The 14,410-nt window shown below is 44.9% G+C and overlaps 1 protein-coding gene and 1 long non-coding RNA gene across 4 annotated transcripts in view; one reads left to right on the top strand and one right to left on the bottom strand.

Moving 5' to 3' along the window:
* Positions 1-5,026, top strand: part of LOC105476839 (yippee like 2) — a 67,981-nt gene extending 62,955 nt beyond the window's left edge. For all 3 annotated transcript variants that reach the window (XM_011733097.3, XM_071082847.1, XM_011733098.3), the window contains exon 5: positions 288-5,026. In XM_011733097.3, coding sequence (XP_011731399.1) covers positions 288-377 — 90 coding nt within the window. In that variant the 3' untranslated portion in view covers positions 378-5,026. The remainder of the gene's footprint in view (positions 1-287) is intronic.
* A 3,083-nt stretch (positions 5,027-8,109) lies between these two features.
* The window catches only part of LOC105476840 (uncharacterized), a 167,900-nt gene continuing 161,599 nt past the window's right edge, over positions 8,110-14,410 (bottom strand). The window contains exon 9 of the long non-coding RNA XR_011615692.1: positions 8,110-9,158. This is a non-coding gene — a long non-coding RNA (uncharacterized lncRNA). The remainder of the gene's footprint in view (positions 9,159-14,410) is intronic.

The following is a 14,410-nucleotide window of genomic DNA, read 5'->3' as shown; positions in this document are numbered from 1 at the left end:
ACCTGAGCTCAGGAGTTAGAGACCAGCCTGGCCAACATGGTGAAACCCCCTCTTTACTAAAAATACAAAAATTAGCCAGGCATGGTGGCGGGTGCCTGTTATCCTATCAGCTTGGGAGGCTGAGGCAAGAGAATCGCTCGAACCTGGGAGGCGGAGGTTGCAGTGAGCTGAGATTGTGTCATTGCACTCCAGCCTGGGTGACAGAGTGAGACTCCGCCTCAAAAAAAAAAAATCATTTTCTTGTCTTCGGTCGTTCAGTATCTCTTCTCTTCCTCTGTATTTCCTAGGAACATGCTTTTGAAAGCAGCCAGAAATATAAAGAAGGCAAATACATCATTGAACTAGCACACATGATCAAGGACAATGGCTGGGACTGATTGGACAGCATCTACCCAACCCAGTGTCCACGTGAACGCCATTCAACCGAACATTCTTCCCAAGCGTGAGAGAGTGACTGACACTTGGTTCCATCCATTTAGGGGCCTTGCCATCTGGGGCATCCTCCCACCCTGACGCCATCTTTCTGGTGACCGGCCTCTAAATCGCTGTCTCTCTGTCTCTTTGCTTTGTATCTGTTTGTGAGTTGATCCTGGCTTCTCTCTCTGTTCTAGTTTTGGCTGAAAACAAAACAACAAAAGGAACAGATCCTTGACCGCATGGCGGCAGCCCACCTTGGTAAGGGCCCCAGGGCCCGTGGGAGAGCTGCCTGACGGCCTCTTGTCAGGAGAGCAGTGGCATGGGGGCGTGAGGAAGAGGGAAAGGGAAACTCTTAAGGGTCCTGGTGCGGGGAAGGGGTGGAAGGGTGGAGGTAGGAACAAAATTGCGCTACTCCTGGAGACCTGATAACTTAGGCTTGAAATAATTGACTTGACTAAAAGGACAAAGAGAAAAAAAAATACCTCATGACTGCATTCTCTCTGACCAGAAGCTTCTGTTCCTGACACCAAATGTGCCAGGTTAGCAAATGAGCACAAAGATGTGGCCCTGATTCTAGTCGGCGGGGAAGGGCCTGGTGCTCCTGGGCTGAGTGGGCGAGTGTTCTGGCAGCAGTGAGTGACTTGGGCAGTGGCCCGGTGGGTGCGATGACTCTGGTGCCTCGCTCAGTCTCTGGGCAATCATCATCTTTGCCTCTTTAGGCACCGTAGATAAGGTGTGAGGGGACTGTCATTTGCAATGGGCTTAACATCCAAATATCCCAAAGGCTTTGACCAGCAACCAAGTAAAATCAGTAATTGAGGAGAGCAGGGCACAAAGGGGCTGCAGTTTGGGAGCTCTGAAGAAATGGCTCAGATATTGAGCCAGAGAAATAAAAAGTAGGATCAATTAGCAATTCTTACTGCCCTTCCTTCTGACCCCTCATAAGAGGAGTGTGGTGAGGGAGGGGACTGGGTAGGGGTAATCCCTGGAGGGGTTTAGATTGGAACCAGTTCAGGTTTGGTCCATCTTTCCTCTTTGGTTTTATAGTGGCTTCCGTGGGATCGACAATTTCTTGTTCATAGAGTTTCAGGTGTGTTTCTCCAGTCCTGTTACTGTAGACTGTAGAAAGCATGGGCCCCAGGCTCTGAGCTTAGTAATAACCTGGCTGGTAGATTCCTCATGCCCTTAATTGCCCCACTTAGGTCTGAATGTCTTGCACGGAGAGAAATCTGCTGTCAATGTGGTCCAGCAGCAGGGAGGAGTTCTGCCCAAATCCGATATTACCCTTTCCCCACATCCAAACATCCTTCGATTAGGGAAGTGGAGAGCATCCCTGTAAGGCCCATAAGAGAAAGAGGAGTTTGTTACATTTAATCAACACTGTGAAGTCTGTTCTACAGCAATTCAGCCAGTCCACAGTACACGACTGAAACTCACTTAACTAGGTTTGTTTCATTTCCTAGACTGAATATATTATTGTGCGTGTTAGGTAATTCTCAGCATCTCCTTCTCCAAGTAGGCCGACCCTCTCGGAAAATTCACCCTAAAAGTCTCACAAAAGAATGAGTTGATGGAGACTCCGTAAAGCGATGAACTGAGATGAAAGCAGCCAACAGCCCAGGAGCTTTTCAGAATCACATCTGCAGCAGAACCAATTTCTGTTCGGAGCGCATCCTTGGTGGAAATGGTTTTTTGTGTGTCTCCACGCACTGATGGTGGAATGGGAGCCCCAAGACACGTGTGGGCTTGCCCTGCCAGGGGCAGGTGGCAGGACTGACAGAAACCAGGATAGCTCCAGGATTCTCAGGAGAGAGCCCCTGTAAGACAAATGGATTCTTAGAAATTGACTTTTGTTCCCCAAGGCTTCTGTCCAGATCTTTCCAGTGCTTTCACAGCCCTGGGAGGTCAAGTTGTTCTTCCCAATTTACTGCAAGGTAGACTGAGGTTCAGAAGAAATATTGAATTTCTGCTCCCAGAAGAACAGTTTCTCTGGCTCACAGGCCCAAGTTCTCAAATCGTTTTTCAACTTTCACATTCCTAAGCCGGCTTCCCGGCACAGAAGCCATGGATTTCCCCTCTCTCCCTTCCCCTCCTCAGGGAAAGTCTTCCTTCATGGATTTTCCTTAGACCCTTTCCTCAGGGATTGTCCTGGCTATTTATTGATAGTCTTTCCCATAGGAAGAAAATGGGAGTTAACCATGGGGTAGGTGTTTTGTCTTTCAAACTGAAAATGGAATGTGGTGACATCAGCTAGACATGGGGTACCCTCAAGTTTCCAGGGGGGCAGAGAAGAAGACCAATGTGCCACTGTTCTTCCTTGGGGATGAGGCCTTTGACTGTTGCATGGATCAGAGCAGGCTCCAGTCAGACCCTGGTTCTGAGTGTTTTTTTTTTTTTTCGATGACTATCCAGTGAGCCTCCAGTGGGTGCAAGGCGCCATACTTGCTGTGAGAGAGCTGAGTAGAGTGTTGGTTTTTCCGTAACTACAGGGGAAAAAAACTCATTAGGCTATCCCTTTGTGTCAGTGAAACCAAAAGTGCTTCTTACAACATTCGCTCTGTTCATGGGTTGTCTATCTAACATTGAGCAGCCTTGGAGAGGCCACAGCTGAGCTATGGAGATGCTAAATTAACTCATGGCCTCAGTCAGTTCATTCTTTAATTTCCTCACCAAATTATTGACCTAGAGCGTAACCAAAGACCTCATTCATTCACCCCAGGTGGGTTGGGGGAATTGGAGTTTGTTGGTGAAGTCTGGGGGCGGGGTGTGGGGAGTGGAGACAGAGTAAGGAGACTTGAGAAAGGGAAAAGCATGAAGTTCTATACCTCAGCCAGCAGCTGCCTTCGTTTGGAACTGAAGTCCAGCCAGCAGACTCTCTAGCTCCATCTCCCCTGTGCCACCCTAGGTCATACGACCTTGGCCACCCTGGAGTAGACCCAGACCCCTCGGGACCCGGGACATTAGTCTCAGGCTGCTGATGGATTGATTTGACATGAATCAAATACAGCCAAACTCGATACCCACAAGCTGTCAGCTGGACCTGACTGAGTGTTCTTCCTGAGTTCACGAGGATAGGCTAGAGTGCATTTTTACTGGTGGATCAGTGTGTGCAAAAGAGATGACCCTTTAGAAAGAGATTTTCAAGTGGATATATATAAAAGAAACAGTTGCTTGTAAAATATACTTTTGTAAATAATATTTAATTTTTTAAATAATATATTTGGTGCTGTTTTCTCAGATCCCCTGAGAGCACTTTTTATTTTCATTTTAAATTTTATGGTTTCCTTTGCATTTCATGAAGTATATTTTAAGGGAAACAGTGATCACCAATACACGTTTTCGGTTTTTTATTTTGTTTTTTTTTTTTTTTTAAGGTCTCTATCACTTTAATCTGGATCAAGGCTTTAAAGCAATGCCTCTCTGCATTTTTTCCCCAGTGGAACAGACTCTGCAGTACATTAATCAGGTTGAGAATTGAAATATTTTCTTGCATCAGTATTGACTAGAAAAGAAAATAAATAAAACCAAGTAAATTTAGTAGTAACAACTTACAGTGATTCTTCCTGTTGGAAGAATTTCCAACAAATCAGAATCACGTTTTTGGTTGTGCGTGTGCGCGCGCGCGTGTGTGTAAAAAGCACTTTCAATTGTGCCTCCTGTTTTCTCGAGTGGGGACACTGTAACTACAGTTTACACTTCGGGCGCATACAGTTTTTCTTCTCTTTTTCTCTGGTTGTTTCTGTTTTTGAGTGGACCAACAGCAGAACCCACGAGGATTTTTTGTTTTCCTGAGCATGGAGCTGTTGCAGGTTTGCTCCTTTTTCTTGCTTTGTGTGCTCAGCTTTTACAGACTGTAAAGGAGATCTGTTGTTTGTGATGATGGAGCACAGTCAAATCTGTGCTTCTAACTGAGATGAGAGTGTATTAATCACGTATCGCAGGGCTCCAGCTGTTTTAGAAGCCACATCATGTTAAACATTAACTGGTTTGGATTAAAAGAACATTAATAAAATAATACACATATCTTAGTGATAAACAGCTTTTTTTTTTTTAAGGTCAGATTGCCTCAGGTTCAGAAAGAGGCTGAGAAATCAAATCTTGAACACAATCAACTTACATATTTTAAAGGAATCTGCCTCAAATGAGAAAATATACTAGTTGTCTAGATAGAGGAAAGAGATATTTAATTTTTTTTAATTAAAATAGATATGAAATCTACTGGCAGTAAAAGGTAAAGCCAAGAAGAAACTGAAAGCTATTCTCATGTTACCAAATTCTATCTGCCCATATGTTTTTGTATAACATTTTGGTGACAGTGGGAGTCGGTCCCTTTCCCAACCTGCAGAGACTATCTTCCAATACAGAATCTGTCTGTCTGTGCTTGTGTTTACAAACTGTGTTTGTTGGGTTTGGGTTTTTATTTTCTTTGGTGGCATTTTTCAGGTCACTATGCTTCTATAACAAAGGTAATTGTTTTCAAATAATTTGTCTTCACCTTTTCCCGTATTTGTACATAGTGATTCAGTATTAGAGAAAAGTGCATTGTTTCTGTCATATTTCCAATCTGTGTTGGTGCTCATTTGAGAAAATAAAAGTTTTCAAATATTAACTCTTTGAAGAGCTCATCTGTCTTCATTGACCCAGTGTGTTTGATCTTGACATTTCATATTAAAGTATTTAAAGGCCTATCTAAACCCAGTCACAGATCTGTCTGAGATCCTAAGGGCTTGTTTTTCCCAAGGACAGTCAGCCAACTAATGAATAAACAGCCGGTCTCATGCCTATCTGCAAATGCTTCTCCTGGCTTTAGATATCAGAAATGCATGAGTGACCTTTATCCAGTTCCGTGTACTAAGCCCCATATTCATAGACTCTGCAGACTTTTCTGATGACACCAATTTCTTTGGAAATAGTATTGCATGAAGTAAAGGGGAAAAAAAGTAAAATAACAAAATTATGTCAAAAAGGGGTGGTATTATCTCTGAATGATTGGCTAACAGAGACCAGTATTCACAGTTATATGGCATATCAGATTTTCTCATTTTTATTATTTTATTATTTTTTTTATTATCAACACATATTTGGTAAACATGTGTTTGATTCCAGGCACTGGGCAAGGCAGTTCTATCATCCTAATAAGTAAACTGTTTTTGTTTGCCAAGTACTCTTCCTCCAGTCCGATCCATATGCACACATTGTCTTGTATATCCAGTTGTTGTAAGTAAATTTTGTGAGCTGGTGCCTTCATTTAACATAAGCTGAACAATTTTGTCTCGGCATCATCATTTTATTTTTTATTTTCATTTTTATTCTTTTGAGACTCTGTCGTGCAGGCTGGAGCGCAGTGGCACAATCTCAGCTCACTGCAACTTCCTCCTCCTGGGTTCAAGTGATTCTCCTGACTCAGCCTCCTGAGTAGCTAGGATTATAGGTGCGTGCCACCATGCCCGACTAATTTTTGTATTTGTAGTAGAGATGGGATTTTGCCATATTGGCCAGGCTGGTCTCGAACTCCTAATCTCAAGTGATCTGCCCAAGTCGGCCTCCCAAAGTGCTGGGATTACAGGTGTGAGCCACCGCGCCCAGCTTATCATTTTATACTGTATCTTAAAGTACCTTTACAAAAGCTTGCTTCCATATCTTATGGAGTACCCATCTTTTACAGGCAGCCGGAATGGCAAAGAAGATACTAAAACCACACAAGTGTGCATGTTTCACATTGCTAATATTTTTAAAGCCTTTCTATGGCCAGGCACTGTGGCTCATGCTCATAATCCCAGCACTTTGGGAGGCCAAGGCAGAAGGATGGCTTGAGTCCAGGAGTTTTAAGACCAGCCGGGGCAACATAGTGAGACCCCATCTATATAAAAAAATTAGCCAGGCATGGTGGTGCGTGAGGCTGAGGTGGGAGGATTGCTTGATCCCAGAAAGTTGAGGCTGCAGTGAGGCGCAATTGTGCCACCAGACGCCGGCCTGGGTGACAGAATGAGACCCTGTCTTAAAAAAAAAAAAAAAAGATCTTTTATAAAAAAGGACATGCCTTCTCTCCCTCCCACATATTTTCAGCTACCCATTCTGGGCACAGCTACAGTTGACTTTTATTTGTCCTTCAGTATATTATCTTCTTCCAGTGACCTGTTTTGCTTCAGTGGATGTGCCTGTTATCATTTCATTCTTGTTTGCCTTTTGCAGAGAAGGACGAGAGAAAAAAGAATGTGCTTGAGACAACCAATCTCAAGCCAGCTTTGGGTCCTCATTCTTTCAAGCTCTTATTTCCCTCCTGGGAGAAAGGGAGGGGAGAGGACACTATCCCCATTTTGTAGATAATGAAATTGAGGTCTTGTAAGGTCTCATTACTAAACCATATTCCAAATTTTAGCGTTGTTAAGTCTTTTTTTTTCTTCGAGATAGGGTCCGGCTCTGTCACCCAGGGTGGAATGCAGTGCTGCAATCTCTGTTAACTGCAGCCTCCACCTCCTGGGCTCAAGTGATCTTCCTGCCTCAGCCTCCCGAGTAGCTGGGACCACAGGTGCACACCACCACACCCAGCTAATTTTTGTATTTTTTTGTAGAGCTGCGGTTTCGGCATGTTGCCATGTTAATTCTGATGTTGCTTCACATGACACTTTCCCAGTCTGCCCACCCTGACTGCTTAATAAGAGCTCAGGGAATGCAAATTAGAAAATTCACATAAACAAAACAGCTACAAAAGTCAATGCTACCTGGAAAGTATTATGTATTTCATAGCTCAATATTTTTACACTAGGCTTTGTTGTTGTTTTTAATACTCTCTAATGGATTACATATGTAATCCTTGGCCGTCTACATTAATAATAGGTGCTGAATAAATGCCTGATGGGCCTTGAATTGGATGGCGGAGAATTAACAGCTTTTAAAAAAAATCTGTTTAACCATGTCAGTATGTTTAAGAGGAGAATGAAGAAGTTAAGCATAAAATGCTTCCTGCATAGGGAAATGGTTCAGTTTATTTGCATTTATTTACCCTACAAGCATTTTTTTCAGACATCTATTATATGCCTAGTCTAGTAGGGAAACCAAGAGAGCAGAAAGCTGTGGTACTAATTTTGCAGTGTGAGAGGATGAGGGATTATTATGCAAGGGCCTCCCCACTTTGGGCCAAGTCACTTGCCACATCAGCCAGGACCCTCACACGGGACCACTGGACCCTGACAGGCACCTGCTTTCTGCTGAAGCAATTGCTCAAAGCCTTTCATCTGAAGCCAGTAAGTGGCTCATGTCCTAGAGCAGGGCACAGGGTAGGCTCTGGAGCTAGAGCAACTGAGCTCAAATACTGATTTCCCTTAGATAATCTGTAGAAAAGGCTCAGCCCAGTGTCGGGCACAAAGTATTCAAGAAGAAGATGATTGTTATCACACATGGCACAAGTCTATTTTGAATTGAGAGTGGGATGAAGAATATTATATTTGTTCTTTATGCACATTATTTGTTTAGTTCACACAATAATCCCCCCATTTCACAGAAGAAGAAACTGAGGTTCAAGAAGTATGATAGCATGCCTGTGGAAAAGCGAGGATTTTCACTCTTGTTCTGATTCTGTGAAGCCCACACCCTATCTGTGGCCCCAGCCTGCCATGAACATCTACCAGAAGGAAACTTCCTGGCAGATCTGAGCACACACCCAAAATGTCATGGCTATTTTGTTCGCTCATGTTTTATTCTTTTTTTTTTTTTTTTTTTTAACATATAAAATGGAAATCCTGGCCTTTCAAGCACTGGAAACACAGAGCTTAGAACTGAGGGATGGTTGGGTTGTATTATACCTTTATTTTATAGGAGTTCAGCCCTTTTGATTGTGGCACTATGCTTTTATATTTCTTTTTCTTTTTTGGAGGCAGGATCTCTGGTTGCACAGGCAGGAGTGCAGTGGCACGATCAAGGCTCACTGCAGCCTCCACCTCCTGGCCTCTCGAACTCCTGGCCTCAAGTGAGCCACCCTTCTCAGCCTCCCAAAGTGCTGGGATTACAGGCATGTGCCACCATCCCCAGCCTTACATTTCTTTTGAGGGGAAAAAATGTTTTCACTTGCTCAGAATGATTTTAAAAGATTAAAGAAAAAATCCCAACCCTTGCCCACGTGAAAGTGACTAAGGTATTCTAACACTGATAACATCTCCATGGAGCCCTTCAGAGGTAATTCTGCAGGGCAGCTTGGACCAAGCCAAGGATTCAAAGTTCATGTTGCATATAAGGTACCTGTAATTCCCGATGATAAATAATTATACGTACATTTTTTGAGACTGAGTTTTGCTCTTGTTGCCCAGGCTAGAGTGCAATGGCACGATCTTGGGTCACCACAATCTCCACCTCCCTGGTTCATGCAGTTCTCGTGCCTTAGCCTCCCAAGTAGCTGGGATTATAGGCATGCGCCACCATGCCTGGCTAATCTTGTATTTTTAGTAGAGACAGGGTTTCTCCATGTTGGTCAGGCTGGTCTCGAACTCCTGACCTCAGGTGATCTGCCCGCTTCAGCCTCCCAAAGTGCTGGGATTATAGGCGTGAGCCACCGTGCCCAGCGAGTTATATTTATTTTCAATTAAAATAATGATTTATCCCGAGCTCATGAGCTCAGAAATCAACACAGTCAAGTGGAAAGAACCTTGGCTTTGGGGTTGCACAGATGGATTTGAAGCCTCGCTGCACGTTTACACAATCTTCACTTTGAGAAAGTCGCTGCAATTATGAGGTTTCATTTCCATCATCTGTAAATAGGGAATACCAGCAACCATAAGTTACTGTGAGGTCAAATATAATGACAGCCATAAAGTGCCCAGCACAAATGGGCCTCAGCAAGTGTCACTTGTCTTTTTACTGATTGATTGGAACTCACTATGGTGAACACTGTGAGCACATAGGATATTTAGGATTCAACACTTATCCCTCTAAGCCCACCTCTATACAGGGGACTGACACGCAGAGAAGTTAAGTAATCATGGTTACTGGGCCTAATAAGCAGCAGCCCTGTTAAGCAACGAAGCTAGTAGTCCTTGCACCATACTACTTGCCTTTACTTCTAGAGGAGAGAGCGTATGTTTATGGAAAGAAGAAAGGTAGCGGGGCATCAGCTAGAAAAATCATCCTTGAATTTTATGCTAACCCTCTCTGGTGGTCTTCAATACAGCAAAATGCACTCATTATCCCTGCACTCACTCGTCTGGTGTGCAGGCAACGTGCTGGAGAGGAGGAGGCCCAATGCTGTCGAATTCACTCGCCTCCCCAGCTTCCCCTGGACGTGTCTGCCTCAAATTCTGAGCCACTTCGCCAGAGCAAGGCCACGCAAGCAAAGCATCCAAGCAGTCCAATCAGGGATGTTTTATTTATGGCTTTAATAATGAAGCCTCTTGGGGAAATATTAGTTTCCCATTCCCAGAAGCGAAAATGCTTCTACAGAATGTTCTTAAAATTTATTACTGTTTATATATTTTTTCCTACCACATTCTTTGCACCACCTTAATAGAGTTTAAAACATCCCTTCCCAAAGTAGACAGGATGATCTGTGCTGTCATTCGTTTGGCTGGTTCTTGACCAAGCCAGCACACTGTTGAAAATTGAAAATACAGGTTGATACTGCTGCTGCTGATGACCTAATCCTATGTTGAACCTGTTGTGGTTATTACTAAAACTGCCGCTAATTCAACAGGCCCTTGTTTCGGCACTGCCCAGTTCTCAGCCACTTATTTCCAGGGCAGCTGGAAGAACTGCACCCATATCTCTTGGAGGCACTCAGGCTTGAAGCTGTTTCCATGGTGATGAGACATACCCAAGGTTCAGATTTCATTTTGTTTTAGATCTCAATGATATTCTAAAAGAAATAGTTTACTGGTGAGAACTCTCAGCCATCTGAGAGAGGAGGCTGGAGGGAAAAGAGAGCCGCTGACCTCCTGGAGCCCTTGCTGTAGGAGGGACCTCTTTGGGAGTTTTTGTTTAACAAGGGAGAGTGGGTAGTCATCCTGCAAAGAAAAGGTCAGCGTTCTCTCAGAAGTTACTGACATGGACTTGCTGAGTCCAGTGCATCAGACATTTCCTCTTGCCTTGGGTAAACCCAGGTATAGCCTGATGGAGGCTTGCTTGAAAAAGCAAGCAGTGCGACAAGGCAGCAGAACTCAACATGAGAATGCCCATATTATTATTATTATTATTATCATCATTATTGCTATTTTTGGAGATGGAGTCTCACTGTGTCATCCAGGCTGGAGTGCAATGGCACGATCTCAGCTCACTGCAACATCTGCCTCCCGGATTCAAGCAATTCTCCGCCTCAGCCTCCTAAGTAGCTGGGATTACAGATGTGCGCCACCATGCCCAGCTAATTTTTGCATTTTTAGTAGAGATGGGGTTTCACCATGTTGGTCAGGCTGGTCTCGAACTCCCGACCTCAGGTGATCCACCTGCCTCAGCCTCCCATGGTGCTGGGATTACAGGCATGAGCCACTGCACCTGGTCGAGAATGCCTACAAAAGTTTTTTTCTGCCAGTGGGCATGAGACACACAGTCATGTGGTTTAAACCTCAGGCACCAGAGTCAGACCTAGCTCTGTTGCTAGTTAGATGTGTGACCGTGTGTGACCGTGGATAGGTCAGTTACCTTCCTTTTTTTTTTTTTTTTTTTAAGAGATAGGATCTTGGTCCGTCATCCAGGCCACTGGAGTGCCATGGCGTTGTCATAACTCATTGCAGCCTCAATCTCCTGGGCTCAAGCAATCCATCTTGGCCTCCCAAGTAGCTGGGACTACAGGCCTGCACCACCACAACCAGCTAATTTTTGTATTTTTATTTTTGTAGAGATAGAGTCTCACTATGTTTCCCAGGTATCAAACGATCCTCCCAGATTGGTCTCCCAAAGTACTGGGGTTAAAGGTGAAAGCCACCACACCTGACCAGACCAGTTACCTTCTGAGACTCAGCTGACCCATCTATAAAAAGGGGTTACAGGCCGGGCACAGTGGCTCATGCCTGTAATCTCAGCACTTTGGGAGGCCGAGGTGAGTGGATTGTTTGAGTCCAGGAGTTTGAGACCGGCCTGAGTAACATAGTGAGACCCTGTCTCTACAAAAAAATTAAAAAATTAGCCAGGCATGGCGGTGTGCACCTGTAGTTCCAGCTAATTGGGGGGCTGAGGTGGGAGGACTGCTTGAGCCTGGGAGGTTAAGGCTGCAGTGAGCTGTGATTGTGCCATTGCACTCCAGCCTGGGCAAGAGAGCAAGACCTTATTTCAAAAAAAAAAAAAAAAAGTTACGTGAGGACTGAGATCATGAAAGAGAAAGAGAGAAAGAGAAAGCCTGGCACTGTAGAGCTGAAGAAATGGTCATGATTTTTGCTTCAGTACTGTGAGGGCAAGGCATGGATTTATGTTACTCAAAGTAGAAAATGCATGTGAAAGCTGGGCACAGTGACTCATGCCTGTAAACCCAGCACTTTGGGAGGCTGAGATGGGTGGATCACCTGAGGTTAGGAGTTTGAGACTATCCTGGCCAACATGATGAAACCCTGTCTCTACTAAAAATACAAAAAAATTAGCTGGGCATGGTGACATATGCCTGTAATCCCAGCTACTTGGGAGGGTGAGGCAGGAGAATCGCTGGAACCTGGGAGGCAGAGGTTGCAGTGAGCCGAGATTGCACCACTGCACTCCAGCCTGGGCGACAGAGCAAGACTCCATCTCAAAAAAAAAAGAAAAAGCACTGGCCGGGCGCGGTGGCTCAAGCCTGTAATCCCAGCACTTTGGGAGGCCGAGACGGGCGGATCACGAGGTCAGGAGATCAAGACCATCCGGGCTAACACGGTGAAACCCCGTCTCTACTAAAAATACAAAAAAAGTAGCCGGGTGAGGTGGCGGGCGCCTGTAGTCCCAGCTACTCGGGAGGCTGAGGCAGGAGAATGGCGTAAACCCGGGAGGCGGAGCTTGCAGTGAGCTGAGATCCGGCCACTGTACTCCAGCCTGGGTGACAGAGCGAGACTCTGTCTCAAAAAAAAAAAAAAAAAAAGAAGGCCGGGCGCGGTGGCTCAAGCCTGTAATCCCAGCACTTTGGGAGGCCGAGATGGGCGGATCACGAGGTCAGGAAATCGAGACCATCCTGGCTAACACGGTGAAACCCCGTCTCTACTAAGAAATACAAAAAATAGCCGGGCGAGGTGGCGGGCGCCTGTAGTCCCAGCTACTCGGGAGGCTGAGGCCGGAGAATGGCGGGAACCCGGGAGGCGGAGCTTGCAGTGAGCTGAGATCCGGCCACTGCACTCCAGCCTGGGCTACAGAGCGAGACTCCGTCTCAAAAAAAAAAAAAAAAAAGAAAGAAAAAGCAAATGCATGTGAAACACTGCACAGAGGAGAAGGATTCTCAATATCATGGATGATAATGATCCCTTTTTTCACATGTACTTTCTTTTTTTTTAACTTTAGGTTCAGGAGTACATGTGAAGGTTTGTTACATAGGCAAATTCATGTTACAAGGGTTTGTTGTATAGATTATTTCACCACCCAGGAATTAAGCCCAGTACCCAATTGTTGTCTTTTCTGCTCCGCTCCCACTCCCATCCTCCACCCTCAAGTATACCCCAGTGTCTGTTTCCTTCTTTGTGTTCTAAGTTCTCATCATTTAGCTCCCAGCATGTATTTTCTAAACATGTTTTATTTTATATTTCTTTCCAGGGAATTTGGCAAATGCTAAATATTCCCAAAGACAATCACTCACACATTCTTTTAACAAATATTTATGAGCTACGCTTTATACTAGGGATAAACAGACAAGGTCTCTGCCCTTAGGAAGTTTTCTCAGTCCCGCCTGGGAATGCTTATGTAACAAGGGGAGTGGGTAGTTGCCCAGTGAAGGAAAGCTCTGAGTTGCCACAGCAGTTACTGGTTGGACTAGAAAGTATCTAGAAAGGCTTCCTATGGGCCTTGCCACCATGGCCCCTCTTCCACTGGGTCCCTGTAGCACGTGGCCCAGGTCTCTGCTATGGTCCTTATTGAGTTGTATTATCTATGTCCCTCCCTAGCCCTTTCTTGAGGGCAGGGACCCAGAATCTTCTTTTTAGAGACAGGGTCTTGTTCTGTTGCCCAGCCTGGAATTCAGTGGCATGTTCATAGCTCACTGTGGCCTTGACCTCCTGGGTTCAAGTGATCCTCCCACCTCCGCCTCCCACTGGGATTTCAGATGTGAGCCACTGTGCCCAGTTCAGACTCTTTCTTTACAGCTACCCAGACTAAAGGTTCAGTGAAGGTTCGATGAAGGAACAATCAAGTGGATATACGGATGCTCGACTATCCAAAGAATTCTTCCTTTCAACTCTAACCCAAAAGAAAACTTGTGATATTTATTGAACATATGTGAGAGAAAGGAAAGATTGCTTTAGCTTTTACCTTATTCCACTGGAAACCCTAAGGTAAATGAGAGAGAAGCTTAGAGGACAGGAAACATAAGTAAAGCATGTAGAAAGATGTTTTCTACAACCAGTGTTGTGGGGCAAGGAAGGTCCTCAAATGATTCCATTCAGTCCAACGTAAGTACAAGTGGCGGGAAGAATGGGGAGATTAGCAGTTACTCATGGAGTAGCAAAGAGGCAGATTTCTCCACATGGGCTATGTCGGACAGGGAGCTGAGCAAAGTCTTGGGAGCACAAACACGAATCCCTTCAGCTGGCTGGTCAGAGGGTCGTGTGCTCTCTGTTGCCCAAAGGAAGTCCTCACAAGTAGTGCCTGGATGCAAGCAATGGATGAGCCCACGAAGTCAGAGGCTGCACAGTCAGCGAACATGGACTGCAAAACTTTCAGTGGGGTCGCTTTAGGACCAGCCTCTTCATCTCCAGGCCCCACTAATCTCTCTCATTCCTCGTTCTTTGCTCTAGGGAATCTCTTTCCTTTCAAGTGAGAGATGGAGGTGGGGAAACATGGCTTTCATTTGTGGTGTTTTCTCCCAAGTACTTTGCTCTTACTGAGAGTTTTTTTTTTTTTCTTACCC

The sequence above is a fragment of the Macaca nemestrina genome, chromosome 17 (genome assembly GCF_043159975.1).
Source record: "Macaca nemestrina isolate mMacNem1 chromosome 17, mMacNem.hap1, whole genome shotgun sequence".
Classification (NCBI taxonomy): domain Eukaryota; kingdom Metazoa; phylum Chordata; class Mammalia; order Primates; family Cercopithecidae; genus Macaca; species Macaca nemestrina.
Note: the sequence above shows the minus strand (reverse complement) of the source record. Positions and strands in the feature narration are given on the sequence as shown.